At 38.9% G+C, this 16237-nt stretch overlaps 1 protein-coding gene across 1 annotated transcript in view; it reads left to right on the forward strand.

The window, feature by feature from the left end:
- Positions 1 to 16237, forward strand: part of CHSY3 (chondroitin sulfate synthase 3) — a 498666-nt gene that overhangs the window by 51245 nt on the left and 431184 nt on the right. Inside the window, exon 2 of the mRNA XM_073557747.1 lies at positions 8567 to 8850. Coding sequence (XP_073413848.1) covers positions 8567 to 8850 — 284 coding nt within the window. The remainder of the gene's footprint in view (positions 1 to 8566; positions 8851 to 16237) is intronic.

Raw genomic sequence — 16237 nt, forward strand, 5'->3', positions numbered from 1 at the left:
AAGCTTCCCAAACAGCTAAAATTACGGCCAGACACCATGAAAATTGACATCAATTGACCCACAGTAGACATTTGCAAATGGCACAGGAGCAGTCAGCCATGGGCCACGCATGAGGTATCAGTGTCTGGACTAGCATTTACAGCTTGAAATTGAAGTTTTAATGAGGACCTTGGTGGTTAAGGGAGTGGTTTAAGTCTTCTTAGCTGGGAGACCTGATACCTCATGCAACACCTCCAGTTTTTTTCTTTTTCATTCCAGCCACACTCAGATGGCACAAACATCAGTTTCATACAGTACTATTGGTAGAAAAATGTAAGGAAAGTAACACAGGTAGTTGATTGAAAGGCCCTACTTACACAGGCATCCCACCAAATGAAAACCCAACTTGGAGTCTCAACATTCCAAAAAAATAATTGTCACACAGCACTAAAGTGGCATCAATTTCCACAGAGTAGAAACCAAATATTAGGCCTCTGACATACTTTCTACTACAAGTAATCCACCAGATGGAGACTCAACTTGGAGTCTCCACATTTCAAAAAAAATTATATCATCAGCATCACTAGCAACAGCAGGCACAGAAGACACCACAAAAATGGCTCAGACTGCATTAACGCGAGATCAATACATGACACCAAAAACAACACCATTGTCTAGTCTGCCCAATCTGTGACTTTGGTGCAAAAGCCATCTGAGATTCTTGATTTTTTCATTTTGATGAAATTTAGGCAGTCTAAACTTTTAGGGGACAGCTAGGTGCGCTTATCCGTCAGGACACCACCAGCAGTGCTTAAGACACGTTCTGAGTACGCTGGCTGCCGGGCAAGACAAAACCTACAAGGCATGTAAGGTGAGCTCAGGCCACTCATCCATTTTTGAAGACCAAAATTTAAAAGGATCCAAAACCTCCCCTGATGGCATTTATATTGAGCTCCAGATACTCCTGGTTGTTTTAGGTATCTTTGAGTCTCTCATGTAGTCATTAAATAGAGCTGTTAAGTATGAAATTTCCTACTCACATAGTATTTTAACCAGTTTAACTCTGGGCCATTTACCCAATTCCTGACCAGGCACACTGTTATGTTTTTTGTACATGCTTTTTGAAGAGCTGTTAATTATTTTCTTGTTCGGATATTCAAGTAAATTTTGTGTAATTGTTTTGTGATACAAGTGTCTTCATTTTTAAGTCAATGCTATATTCTCTTTCTTTTTTTTGCCAATATCAGGATATATCGGTGGAAAAATAAGTTAAACAAGGTTCTGTTTTTCACATTTTTTTAGTTTCAAAAAGCTTTATTTAAGCACTTTATAAACATGAGAACACAACTTTGTTTAAGGCAATACTTTTCCCTCACAGGGGACATTCTAATATATTTAACAAAGTAGGACAAACAAGGGGGGAGACTGGACATTGACAAAGACAAAAGGGTGTAATACATTAAGGAAGAGGGAAAGAAGTAAATCCACAGTTTAAAGTATAATAGAAGTAATTGCACTTATTGTCATAGTATTAGCAAAAAGAAAGGGTGCGGTCAGGTTCGATCCAGGGCCCCCCGGTCCTCTCCTCCACCCCGCCAACCCCAACCATTAAGGAGAAAGTCACAGTATCCATTCTAGTTGTGTGCTGGGGTCAAGTTCCAACCAGGGCTTCCAAGTGTTAAAAAAGTTAGTCCACATGTCATTTCTTGTAGCCTCTATTCGTTCTGAACTGAACCATTAAAATACAGTTAACATTTTGTTTGCCATTCTGTAACAATTGTTTTTATATATTGGTCATGTTTTTTTTTATGAGGATCCCGCTAGTAACAGCGATATGGATTGACAGTGACATTTTCATTTATTGCTATATTTATTTTACACCTGTTTTTTATTTATTCATTCATTTTTTTTCATTTCTTTCAAACATTTGACCCCCTCATAAGGTCATAGTAAAGAACTTTGGATAAGGGGAAGGAGGGAATATTCCAATATTGAAATCTTTTTATTTCATGTTAATTCATTTGGAACTGGGGTTGGGAAATTAATCCCAGGTACAAAGGAAATGAGGCTGCATAGCAGAACATTCTGGATCTCCTATGACCCAGCATAGGTCAAAAGTGACATTTTAGAATGTCACTTTATTGCACTAAGACATGATCCCTCTGGGCTAGTCAAGCCAGAAGGTGCCTTAATTGGCATATAGTGCACATATTGAAGCAGCTCATGAATGTAAATGCATTGATACCTGCTTATCACAATATTTTGGACATCTTGTAGATGCTTAATAAGTAGAGATGAGCAGATCTGGCAGAATTTGAATTTTCTAGATGGTACAGATTTTATCAAGAAACTCACTTTGCAGTGAAGTTATTTTCCATGATTTCATGATTACATATGCAGCCTGCAGAGCATTATTAACCCCTTCATGACCCAGCCTATTTTGACCTTAATGACCTGGCCATTTTTTGCAATTCTGACCAGTGTCCCTTTATGAGGTAATAACTCTGGAACGCTTCAACACATCCTAGCGATTCTGAGATTGTTTTTTCATGACACATTGGGCTTCATGTTAGTGGTAAATTTAGGTCAATAATTTTTGCATTTATTTGTGAAAAAATCAGAAATTTGGCGAAAATTTTGAAAATTTCGCAATTTTCAAATTTTGAATTTTTATTCTGTTAAACTAGAGAGTTATGTGACACAAAATAGTTACTAAATAACATTTCCCACATGTCTACTTTACATCAGCACAATTTTGGAAACAAATTTTTTTTTGTTAGGAAGTAATAAGGGTTAAAGGTTGACCAGCGATTTCTAATTTTTACAACAAAATTTACAAAACCATTTTTTTTAGGGACCACCTCACATTGGAAGTCACTTTGAGGGGTCTATACGGCAGAAAATACCCAAAAGTGACACCATTCTAAAAACTGCACCCCTCAAGCTACTCAAAACTACATTCTAGAAGATTATTAACCCTTCTGGTGCTTCACAGGAACTAAAACAACGTGGAAGGAAAAAAAGGACATTTTAATTTTTCCAACACAAATTTTCTTTTAGCATCATTTTTTTCATTTTAACATGGGCAGCAGGATAATATGGATCCTAAAATTTGTTGGGAAATTTCTCCTGAGTACACCGATACCTCATATGTGGTCATAAACCACTATTTCGGTACACGGCAGGGCTCAGAAGGGAAGGAGCACATTTGACTTTTTGAATGGAAAATATGCTGGAATATTTAGCTCTTGCCATGTCACGTTTGGAGAGTCGCTGTGTGCCTAAACACTGGAGCTTCCCCACAAGTGACCCCATTTTGGAAACTAGACCCCCCAAGGAACTTATCTAGATGCATAGTGATCGCTTTGAACCCCCATGTGCTTCACAAATTGATCCTTTAAAAAAAAGGACTTTTTTTTCACAAAAATTATTTTTTAGCCTCAGTTTTTTCATTTTCACATGGGCAACAGGAAAAGTGGATCCTAAAATTTGTTGGGCAATTTCACCGAGCACACCAATACCTCATATGTGGTCATAAACCACTGTTTGGGTGCACGGCAGGGCACTGAAGGGAAGGAGCGCAATTTTTTATTTTAACAAGGGTAACAGGAGAAATTGGACTCCAAAAGTTGTTGGGCACACGTCGGGGCTCGGAAGGGAAGTAGTGACATTTTGAAATGCTGACTTTGATGGCATGGTCTGCGGGCGTCATGTTACATTTGCAGAGCCCCTCTGTGCCTAAACAGTAGAAACCCCCCATATGTGACCTCATTTTGGAAACTAGACCCCCCAGGAACTTATCTAGATGTGTGGTAAGCACCTTGAACCCCCAAGTGCTTCACAGAAGTTTATAACGCAGAGCCGTGAAAATAAAAAATCAATTTTTTTCCTAAAAAAAATGATTTTTAGCCCGCAATTTTTTTTTCGCATGGGTAACAGGATAAATTGGATCCCAAAAGTTGTTGTACAGTTTGTCCTGAGTACGCTGATACCCCATATGTGGGGGATGACCACTGTTCGGGCACATGTCAGGGCTCGGAACTGAAGTAGTGACATTTTGAAATGCTGACTTTGATGGAATGGTCTGCGGGCATCATGTTACATCTGCGGGTGTCTTGTTGCCTTTGGAGAGCCCCTGATGTACCTAAACTGTGGAAACCCCCCACAAGTGACCCCATTTTGAAAACCAGACCCCATAAGGAACTTGCCTAGATGCGTGGTGAGCACCTTGAACCTCCAAGTGCTTCACAGAAGATTATAACGCAGAGCCATGAAAATAAAAAATCATTTTTTTCCTCAAAAAATGATTTTTTAGCTCGCAATTTTTTATTTTCACAAGGGTAACAGGAGAAATTGGACCCCAAAGGTTGTTGTCCAGTTTGTCCTGAGTACGCTGGTACCCCATATGTGGGGGGGAACCATTGTTTGGGCACACGTCAGGGCTCGGAATGGAAGTAGTGACGTTTTGAAATGCAGACTTTGATGGAATAGTCTGCGGTCGTCATTACGTTTGCAGAGCCCCTGATGTACCTAAACAGTGGAAACCCCCCACAAGTGACCCCATTTTGGAAACTAGACCTTGCAAGGAACTTATGTAGATGTGTTGTGAGCACTTTGAACCCCCAAGTGCTTCACAGAAGTTTATAATGCAGAGACGTGAAAATGAAAAAATCATTTATTTTCCACAAAAATAATTTTTTAGCCCCCAATTTTTTATTTTCCCAAGGGTAACAGGAGTTATTAGTCCCCAAAAGTTGTTGTGCAATTTTTCCTGAGTACATATGTTGGGGTAAACCACTGTTTGGGCACACGTCGGGGCTTGGAAGGGAGGGAGCACCGTTTGACTTTTTGAACGCAAAATTGACTGGAATCAATGGTTGCACCATGTCGTGTTTGGAGACCCCCTGATGTGTCTAAACAGTGGAAACCCATCAATTCTAACTTCAACCCTAACCGCAACACACCCCTAACCACAGCCCTAACCCCAACACATCCCTAACCCTAATCCCAACCCTAACCATAACCCTAACCCCAACACACCCCAACCCTAATCCCAACCCTAACCGTAACCCTAACCACAGCCCTAACCCTAATTCCAACCCTAACCCTAATTCCAACCCTAACCCTAATTCTAACCCTAATTCCAACCCTAACCCTAATTCTAACCCTAATTCCAACCCTAACCCTAATTCCACCCTAACCCTAATTCCACCCCAACCCTAACATAACTCTAATTCCAACCCTAACCCTATTTCCAACCCTAACCCTCTTTGCAACCCTAACCCTAATGCTCTTTCCAACCCTAACCCTTACCCTCTTTCCAACCCTAACCCTAACCCTAATGGAAAAATAAAAATAAAAATATTTTCTTTATTTTATTACTTGTGCCTACCTATGGGGGTGATAATCGGGGGTTTATTTACTTTTTATTTCATTTTGATCACTGTGAGAGTGATCAAAATGAAAGAATGGAATCTGCAGCCGGCAGATTCGGGCGAGCGCACTGCGCATGCGCCCGCCATTTTCCAAGATGGCGGCGCCCATGAGCCAGACCCGCGGGACACCGGGAGGGACTGGGGGACTCAGAAGGTACCGAGGGAGTGAGGGGGGTCGGAAGCTGGCGGGGAGCGGAGGGAATGGGAGGGGGGCAGATGATGACAGCGGTGGCAGATCGCCGCTGTCATTCAGTGGCGGGGGGGCGATCGCCGGGGGGGTCGAATCGGTGTCTCCAGACATATCCGATCAATTTTCATTGATGAAATATTACTATCGCTCTGATTGGCTGTTTCACTTTTAACAGCCAATCAGAGCGATCCTAACCACGTGGGGGAGAAGCCACCACCCCTGGGCTTAACTGCATGTTGTCCTATATCTGCGCGTCGGGTGACATTTCAATGATTCCGGTCACCCGACCTGCAGGAACGCTATTTATAGCATGACGCCTACGGGGGAGTCATGGGTCGTTTGGGCACGACTTTTCATGACGCCTACGTAGGCGTCATGGGTCGTGAAGGGGTTAACATAATATGTAAAAAAACACTGAGCATACCATTCACCTCTTCAGACCCTCGGTGCCTCATCATCCCCTGTCCATCCCTTATTATATCTTCTTATCCCCATCTTGAGCACTGAAATCCCTCTGACGAGGCTCAGAACAGTTTTCCGTATGCACATGTAAGGGTATGTGCATACGTAGTTTTCATGTGCTGTGGATTTCTCCCCGCGAATTTTGTAAAATCCGCAGGTAAATTTCAGGTCAAAAGACCTGCGGATTAGACTGCGGTTTAGCCCTGCGGTTTATCACCTCTACAATGGAGGAGATGGTAAACCGCAGCGGAATCCACAGAAAAGAAGTGACATGTTATTTCTATCTGTGGATTTGAAACCGCAGCAAAACCGCGTGGAAAATTCCGCAGCATGTGCCCAGCAGTTTCCATTTTACATAGCGTAAAATGGTAATGTACAACGCAGCAGATTCTGCTACGGACCCACAGGGCCAGAAATGCTGCAGATCCACAGCAAAATCTGCAGCATGTGCACACACCCTAAGGCCACAGCACATGTCATGACATTGTTACCTTAGGCATACATGCTCAGAACTGTTCAGCATGTCATTAGAGTCATAACTTCTGGGCGGGATAGTGTAACAGGGCCTGGGATTTCAGTGCTCGCGGCAACAGTAAGACAATGCAACAAGGACTGGACGAGGCATAGTGAGGAGTGGATAAGCTGGAGAGATAAGTAAAGTGAGTATTTTTTTTAACCTTTTGATAACCCTTTATGTCTTGCCAACAGCCATTTTGCTGAATCAACACAGAAGTTAATTACAAAAAAGTTTACATTTTGACAAAGTGGATTTTTTTAATCAAATTGGGTTATAATTCAATTTTTCTCATATCCATTAAAGGAAATCTGTCAGCAGGCTTTTGCTATGTAATCTGAGGACAACATCATGTGTTGTCCGTCTTTTTGCATTTCTCCCGTGCCATTGCCTATGCTTTATTAACATGAAATAAAGTGAATCATTTCAAGAGAACGGTGAGTGCCATCCTGCTGTCTTTTTCTTCAATGATGTGTCACATGTCCTGATGTGTGCTCTTTATTTATAGTGAAGAATTAATCACCTGGTGATTAACATTGCTGTGACTACCAGGCATGCGGTCAATCATCCAACTCCGCCCCCTTCTGTGATAAGCAGCTCACTGTCTACAGACATTGTCTATACAGAGCCTGATGTGGGTGGGGCTAGCTTTCTCATTCTTAAATCTGAAAGCTCTGATTGAGTCAGAACCGCTACACCCAATAATCTAATTGATATGTCTTTGGATTCAGGGTGTCTTTGCCTACAACATGCTGCTCCCAGGTGATTTAACAAAAACCTACTGACAGATTCCCTTTAATACTCACATGTGTGCTATAGCAATTTTAGTGGACATCTGTTGACGAATTAGTCAATAAGAGTTTTAAAGGAAATAATACTAAGAATAAGAAGTGAATAAAAATATACTTGTGAAAAACACAGCGCAACTGTTTGTCTGAAGTTATATTTATTCTGGGAAAGCCTGGTTAATGCTGCAGAAGCCAAAGTCATACTCTGGTAGGAATAGTTCCACAAATAAAAAGTAGTCAAGTTGGTAAATATTAACTCAGACCAGTAATTTGCAGAAGAAGTGCACAGTTGTTTCTACAGATTACTACGCAGCCTACCTGGTACACGTTTTTTCAGCTGTGGGTTATTCGCTTAGGCTCAGTTAACCTGGATAGAACAGGAATGAACATTCTCCGGATTCCTGATACAATCGGAAGCAGAAGGCTCCATTGATTTATATTGGGTTCAACTGGTTTCCATTCATTCTTGATTTTTTAAACAGAAGAAAAAGTTCTACATCCATGAATTTTCCATGCTAAAAGTGACTCCAAAAATTCCTAAAATAGAGCCAAATAAACTGGAAGGAGAACTTGTGAATATGTTGAAGATGTAATTTTGTATGGAAATGTTGAAAAACACCACAATCAGGCTTGAGGCATAGGGAGTTTTATGAAACTATCAAAAATAAAAAAATGTAGTTGCCCACAGCAACCAATTAGAATACAAATTTTATGTTGTATCCTGCTCTTGAAAAATGAAACCTGCGCTGTGATTGGTTGCTATAGACAACAAAGACAAATTTTCTTTTTTTTTCTCATAAATCTGCCCCAAGTGTTTTCTTATCAATGTCATTGGAATTATAGTCAGATCTGGTGTAGAATAAATTTTGTCTCCCTTTTTGCCTCTATTGTCATGGATCGAGTGGTTTTGATGACAAGAAAAGTATAGCCTGGAATGCCAATAATGCCGTAAGAAACACTGGAAAAATGATGGACTATGTTAAGCCAATGGATAAGTCAGGTTTCTTTGGGTTTAATTTAAAAATAATATAAACCCTGTAGTATTTGTTATGGCTCTTGTATGCCAGCAAAATTTAATTTAGAGGATTTTCAGACATCATTTATTTTGACATTCAGTAGGTATTTGACACATTGATTTTTCTGCATTCCTTCTCTGTCTAGACATGTAAATAACAGCGCTATTTTTCTCATCCAACAGGTGAAAAGCTAGAACAATTTCTAAGGTCTCTGAACAGCAGCAAGCCGCTTTATTTGGGGCAGACTGGTCTTGGGAATATTGAAGAACTTGGAAAACTTGGACTTGAACCTGGAGAAAATTTCTGCATGGGAGGCCCAGGAATGATCTTTAGCCGGGAAGTATTGCGAAGGATGGTGCCACACATTGGAGAATGTCTGCGTGAAATGTATACAACGCATGAAGATGTGGAAGTGGGCAGATGTGTACGACGGTTTGGAGGAACTCAGTGTGTCTGGTCCTACGAGGTAAATCTGCATAATTCAAACTTATAAGGTATACTGCTTAGGAAAAAGAAAAATATTGAATATTCTTATAAATGGTTCAACAAATTTCAACGTTAAGATATGTACATTGTTAAGCAAAATCACAAATTACTTGAGTTGTTTTGATTCATGTTTGTGGCTACAGAAAAAACACCCACTATTGCTAAAATGGAAATAAGTATTGGGCAGTGGAATAAGATTAATCTTCTAGGTTCCATTATGTGCAAAGCTAATCCACATACAGTCATATGTTAAAGTTTGGGCACCTCTATTAATGTTAACCTTTTTTCTTTATAACAATTTTGGTTTTTGCAACAGCTATTTCAGTTTCATATATCTAATAACTGATGGACTCAGTTATATTTCTGGATTCAAATGAGGTTTATTGTACTAACAGAAAATGTGCAATCTGCATTTTAACAAAATTTGACCGGTGCAAAAGTATGGGCACCTCAACATAAAAGTGACTTTAATATTTCATAGATCCTCCTTTTGCAAAAATAACAGCCTCTAGTCGCTTCCTGTAGCTATTAATGAGCTCCTGAATCCTGATGAAGGTATTTGTGACCATTCCTGTTTACAAAACAATTCCAGTTCAGTTAAGTTTGATGGTCGCCGAGCATGGACAGCCCGCTTCAAATCATCCCACAGATGTTCAATGATATTCAGGTCTGGGGACTGGGATGGCCATTCCAGAACATTGTAATTGTTCCTCTGCATGAATGCCTGTGTAGATTTGGAGTGGTGTTTTGGATCATTGTATTGCTGAAATATCCATCCCCTGTGTAACTTCAACTTCGTCACTGATTCTTGCACATTATTGTCAAGAATCTGCTGATACTGAGTTGAATCCATGCGACTCTCAACTTTAACAAGATTCCCGGTGCCGGCATTGGCCACACAGCCCCAAAGCATGTTGGAACCTCCACCAAATTTTACTGTGGGTAGCAAGTGTTTTTCTTGGAATGCTGTGTTTTTTAGCCTCCATGCATAACGCCTTTTTGTATGGCCAAACAACTCAATCTTTGTTTCATCAGTCCACAGGACCTTCTTCCAAAATGTAACTAGCTTGTCCAAATGTGCTTTTGCATACCTCAGGCGACTCTGTTTGTGGCGTGCTTGCAGAAACGGCTTCTTTCGCATCACTCTCCCATACAGCTTCTCCTTGTGCAAAGTGCGCTGTATTGTTGACCGATGCACAGTGACACCATCTGCAGCAAGATGATGCTGCAGGTCTTTGGAGGTGGTCTGTGGATTGTCCTTGACTGTTCTCACCATTCTTCTTCTCTGCCTTTCTGATATTTTTCTTGGCCTGCCACTTCTGGGCTTAACAAGAACTGTACCTGTGTTCTTCCATTTCCTTACTATGCTCCTCACAGTGGAAACTGACAGGTTAAATCTCTGAGACAACTTTTTGTATCCTTCCCCTGAAAAGCTATGTTGAATAATCTTTGTTTTCAGATCATTTGAGAGTTGTTTTGAGGAGCCCATGATGCCACTCTTCATAGGAGAATCAAATAGGAGAACTACTTGTAAGTGGCCACCTTAAATACCTTTTCTCATGATTTGATACACCTGGCTATGAAGTTCAAAGCTCAATGAGGTTACAAAACCAATTTAGTGCTTCAGGAAGTCAGTAAAAAGTAGTTAGGAGTGTTCAAATCAAGAAAATGATAAGGGTGCCCATACTTTTGCACCAGACAAATTTTGTTTAAATGCAGATTGCACATTTTCTGTTAGTACAATAAACCTCATTTGAATCCAGAAATATAACTGAGTCCATCAGTTATTAGATATGTGAAACTGAAATAGCTGTTGCAAAAAACAAAATTGTTATAAAGAAAAAAGGATAACATTAATAGGGGTGCCCAAACTTTTACATATGACTGTATGTGCACTGATGTGCTGAGTTGCCAATATTTATTATGTTTCGGGGAAGGAGGAGGCGATTTTCTTTGAATACTAAATAAGTCGATGTCTTGCAGTTGCGTATTCTATGTGAATAATTTCCGATTTTGAAATGTTTTTTGTTTGTCGATGACCAGAAGTTGGACTTGAATGTTTTCATCTCTCAACGCGTTTTTTACAGCCAGGACCTCTTGCTTTAAGGGTCTCATAGTATTTAATAGAGGAAAACATAAATATGACCTTGTAGCTGAATCTTCTGCAGATGTTCAGGAAATTGTTGCCTTAAATAAATCTATTTCGAGGATGTCCCTAGTTTCAAAACATGATCTGTTAAACATGTTCAATATGTGACTGACAGTAATGTTTTTAGTGGTGACATACACAGAAAATCATTAGGAAAATGTAAGACTAGGGAAGGAACAAATCGGTTCTGTAGCAGCAGGAGACATTGCAGAATCGAAGGAGGCTAAATCAAGTTAATTTGCTAGTCATATGTTAAAAAAAAGTTACGTAACTGAGAGAGTATCAGACATGCGCTGGCCTTAGTCATAATGTTGAAGATTATGAAGTTCTTGAAATCTGTATTTTTATTGTCTCACAGAAACTGATTTTTCTGCCACTATCATCGGAATTTCACTTTTTCTGACCTCAAATCCAAAGGGATGTGCAATGTAAACTAATATGATCGTGACTAATTTCCATAACTTGCCTAGTGAAAATCGCCACACCGCAACAGATTCGCCTGGTGGTCGGTGCTCATAGCAAGTGAGCATTTCTGCTACGCACATTTGATCTGATCATCGCCTGTGCAGAGGCGATCAAAATATAGCAGCTTCTAGTCTCCCATGGAGACTATTGAAGCATGCAAAAAGTAAAAAAAAAAATTGTGTTAAAAATATTAAAAAAATAAAAAAATATGAAAGTTCTAATCACCCCCCTTTTGCCCCATTCAAAATAAAACAATAAAAAAAATCAAACATACACATATTTGGTATCGCCGAGTTCAGAATCGCCCGATCTATCAATAAAGAAAGAATTAATTTGATTACTAAATGGCGTAACAAGAAAAAAATATAAAATATCAGAATTATGTTTTTTTTGGTCGCTGCTATATTGCAATAAAATGCAATAGCGGGCGATCAAAAGATTGTATCAACACCAAAGTGGTATCAATAAAAATGTCAGCTCAGCATACCAAAATGCAAGCCCACACCCTACCCCAGATCATAAAAAATAGAGGCGCTATGGATCTGGGAAAATGGTGACTTTTTTTTTTTACCAAACTTGGACATTTTTTTTTCAACACTTAAATAAAAAAGAACCTAGACATGTTTGGTGTCTATGAACTCGTAATGACCTGGAGAATCATAATGACAGGTCAGTTTTAGCATTTAGTGAACATGGTAAAAAAACAAAAAACTGTGGAATTGCACTTTTTTTTTGCAATTTCACAGCACTTGGAATTTTTTCCCCGTTTTCTAGTACATGATATGTTAAAACCAATGGTGTTGTACAAAAGTACAACTTGTCCCACCAAAAACAAGCCCTCACATGGCCATATTGACCGAAAAATGAAAATAAAGTTATGACTCTGGGAAGAAGGGGAGCAAAAAAGTGGAAAAGCAAAAATGAAAAATACCTCTGATCGTTAATGGGTTAACTTTGTGTAACTACAGTATATCTTGTACACAATCAGTGATAGGCATTCATTGGATACTTTTAGCTTTGCGGCGGAGCTTTTCCTTATAGCCAGGCTGGTTTTTCTAATAATCTCTTGTAGTGATATGATTGAAACCTGAAGTTAAAGAAAGCAAATTGGAATAATCTAAATTATACATGCAGTTATTAAAGTCTAAATGAGCCATACGGGGCTTGTTACATATCACCATATTATATGGCCTTTTATAAAACGCTTCGAGTCTGCGCTTGGGCTTTCACATACTAGTTCATATATGTAAATGAGTTTAGGAAAATTAGCTTGTAAACGACAGTGATAGGGGACTTGATAATCCTCAGTACAGTTCTGCATACAACACTGCATGAAATGATCAACTACGTACATTACGGATTATCATTGTAATGCATCTGTATCTTCAACTCTGGAAATATTTTTCGACTGAGTTTTAGCAGTAATGATGGCGTCATGATTCCATGATATCTCATTCATTAGACTTTAAAATGCAATTAAGCACTTCTCTGTTTATGGGGAGTCACCTAGCTAAAATATCAACGTAGAAATGGAGCATATTCTCCCTGGTGGTTACAGTTCATTTTTATTTTGTACAACTTTCTTATTTACAAGGAAGTAAGACAAAATAATCATTAATTTATTTCTCCAACCATTCCATGACAAATTGAATTTCCTTTTACATAGCTTGAAAATAAGATTCAATTCCATGAGAGCAGTCACATGTTTTAAAATTGCTTCCAAAATAGCATTGATGTAATTCTCCTGACTATACCACTATGGAAAGTATTAAAGGGAGTTTGTCATCAGGTTTTTGCTACCTCACCTGGTAGCAACATAATGTAGGAAAAGAGACCCTGATTCCAACGATATATCACTTAGATTACTGGGTTCAGCAGTTGTGATGAAATCAGAGTTCGTAGATGTAGCATGTAGCAGAGCTTAGAAAGCTAATCCCGCCCACACCACAGCTTTTTGTGTACCTTTTATATTGACAGTGAGCTGCATATTAGAGCAGGGGGCATGGTTGGACAAGAATACTTGCGAGCTGTAGTCTCAGCAGTTATAATCCCCTGCTGATAAAACCTTCATAGTATGGAAACAGTAGCACACAGCCTAATAAGTGACACATCACTGAAATCAGTATCTTAGCTCCTACCTCATGCTACCCTCAGATTACATAGCAAAAGCCTGTTGTCAAATTCCTTTTAAATTGGATCTGAAGCTACGAATCCCACTATTTCCCCATTAAATCCTGTAGTACTTGGGGAAAGCTGAAGATACAAAAATTAAGCTAACATTATTAGCTATAAACCCACATTCACTCTCCCACAACAAACCTGCAAATGGCCATTACTCTATATACTATGAAAGCACCTAAGAGTCCGTTGCATTCATTTTCTGAGCTTAGGAATCTACCACTGCATTACAATGCACAGATGATTTGTGGAGGAGTGGAAATGATTTCAGGGGTACTAAGTACAAGGCATGGGAAAGATAGATTCTCTGATCACATTGTCATTATTAAACTAAACGCTTACATATACTGTACATCTCCCACGTCCCACCAGCTGTAACTACCACATTTTCTGTAAAAGTTGTACATTGCATAATGAAATACATGAGGTCTGTATAATAAGTAAAGAATTGTCTGGTACCTTCATAGAAGACTCTGGGTAGCTTCTCTAATGAAATCTTTATTGAAAAACCTTAGCAGAGTCTAATTTTTGCCTCAACCAGAGTGCTGGATGATAGAGCCTGCAAAAAAAGGCACATCTTGTTTTGGCAAGTAGATTGTATGGAGTTGCATGTGTAATCACTAAATGCCATGATAAGACATAAATGGGTTGAACGCGTTAGCTCCAATTTCTAACTCTACATCAGATTTTTCTCAGAAAGGTCCACTAAGCTGTTTCTGGAGGTCTAGGATATGTACGTGTAAAAACTCTTCAAACTTTCATATTCAGGGAGTCTATCGACATGAAGGTCCAATATTGTCGCCAGAGGGTTTCTTACCCTGGGTACACAAAAAGTAATTCTGAAGTGCAAGACAGCGGGCAAAGATACGATGGATGGATAGATAGATATTAGAAAGACAGATATTAGATAGAGAGATAGATATTAGATAGATAGATAGATGATAATACTCTATTAGCTTTGGCATAAAATTCAATTTCTAAAAGCTCTCTAGTTCCCCATTGTTCGGACCACACGTTTCAGATCTTAGCATCTTGGATCACAATGCTATGAATGACTGGCTTGTGTGTGTGAGAGATTGATCACTCTGAAACTTTACCTGGCTATTATTAGGTCTTAAATTGTCTATATTATTGCAATACATAACTTTCTTAATGTTTTTATTTTTGTTAAAGGAAATGACATCCATACAGTATATAATACGGAGCAACATATGAATCCTCTTTATTTTAGTTGCATAATTAGTATCGTTGAACAAGACACATGTCCATCAAATTCATCCAAAGGATAGGAGAGGCTGGTGAATGAAGGGAAAGGTTGGTTCTGAGTACAGCGTAAATGCGCCAATCAATCTGCTCTAAAATAAAAGATTTTCCCTCCTGATCACGTCGATCAACTCGATGAACATTCATGGCAAGAATTTGATATTCAATTTAGTTTTTATTATTTTTCTTTTAAGATATCCTTTTTTTTTTTAAACCATCGCCAGTCCCTGCTCTGACCAGATGCTTAAATTGGTTGATCTACCGATTAATAGTTCTCATAGTGCAAAAGTCTTGTTATTGCTCTACTAGTAATTAAATGTGTTAGTTAACTTTTTTACAAATGCTAAGATTTGGAGATATTATGAGAATTGTATAGGAAGAAGTGCTAACGCTTAGTTTGTTTCTATGACTCAGAAATCTCAAAGCATCCATTGTCTTTTGTACCTTCCTCTGAAACCGCGTAATGCAGCGGAACCATTACTGGATGTACAAAAACTCTCAGCCTCAAGGAAAAACAATATCTCTAGGGTTAAGCAAGAAAATATTGAAAGACAAAGAATAATTGAAAATTACCAAGGTAAAAAACAAGTAAATTAATGAGCTGATTCTACATCGGTGATTTTCTCCTGGAAATATTATCTGCTCCGAAGCTAGCCCGCATGTAACAGGCTTGTTATCTGCTTAATCATCTCCTGATTTATTTCCAAGGTAATGTAGAGAACAGAGTTTTAGCATACTATAGGATCAAGTGTTATTTCTTATTATTATAGAAATCTGTACTATAGGCCAAAAACCTAAGCAAGTCATACTTCGAGGCTATGTTCACACGTTGCATTTTTGCTGCTTTTTTTCTGAATGCAAAACCTGGTGTCTTGTCAGTGTAGAGGCTGCTTATAAAAGCAGGTTTTGCTACTTTTTTGCTGCATTTTTTAGGATCCCAAATTTCTGCTTTGCTTCCACCACTGATGTTTGAACACAAGTTGCCAATGCAAGACGTATGTGAAAAAGGAAAATTTGAACAAATTATTTAGTGGAAAAAGATTTTTTTGTCTGAAAAAATTAGTGACTATTCTGAACAAAAAAGTTCATATGAGGTCATGAAAAAATACACAATAACAAATGTAACAGAGAGGAGGTAGGGGTGAATTGGTCAGGAATAGTTTACCTAAGATATCGGCAGTAAATTGAGTTTGTAGGACACTGTTTACTTTCACACTTTGGTCAGCCCATGAGTTGGTCAGGTATTGTTCAATTTCACACCTTGGTCAGCCAATGTTTACTTTGCACACTTCACTAACTGAACTGTGCTAAT

Source organism: Dendrobates tinctorius, unplaced genomic scaffold, assembly GCF_039654945.1.
Source record: "Dendrobates tinctorius isolate UK_male_01 unplaced genomic scaffold, ASM3965494v1 ptg000003l, whole genome shotgun sequence".
NCBI classification, from domain to species: Eukaryota; Metazoa; Chordata; class Amphibia; order Anura; family Dendrobatidae; genus Dendrobates; species Dendrobates tinctorius.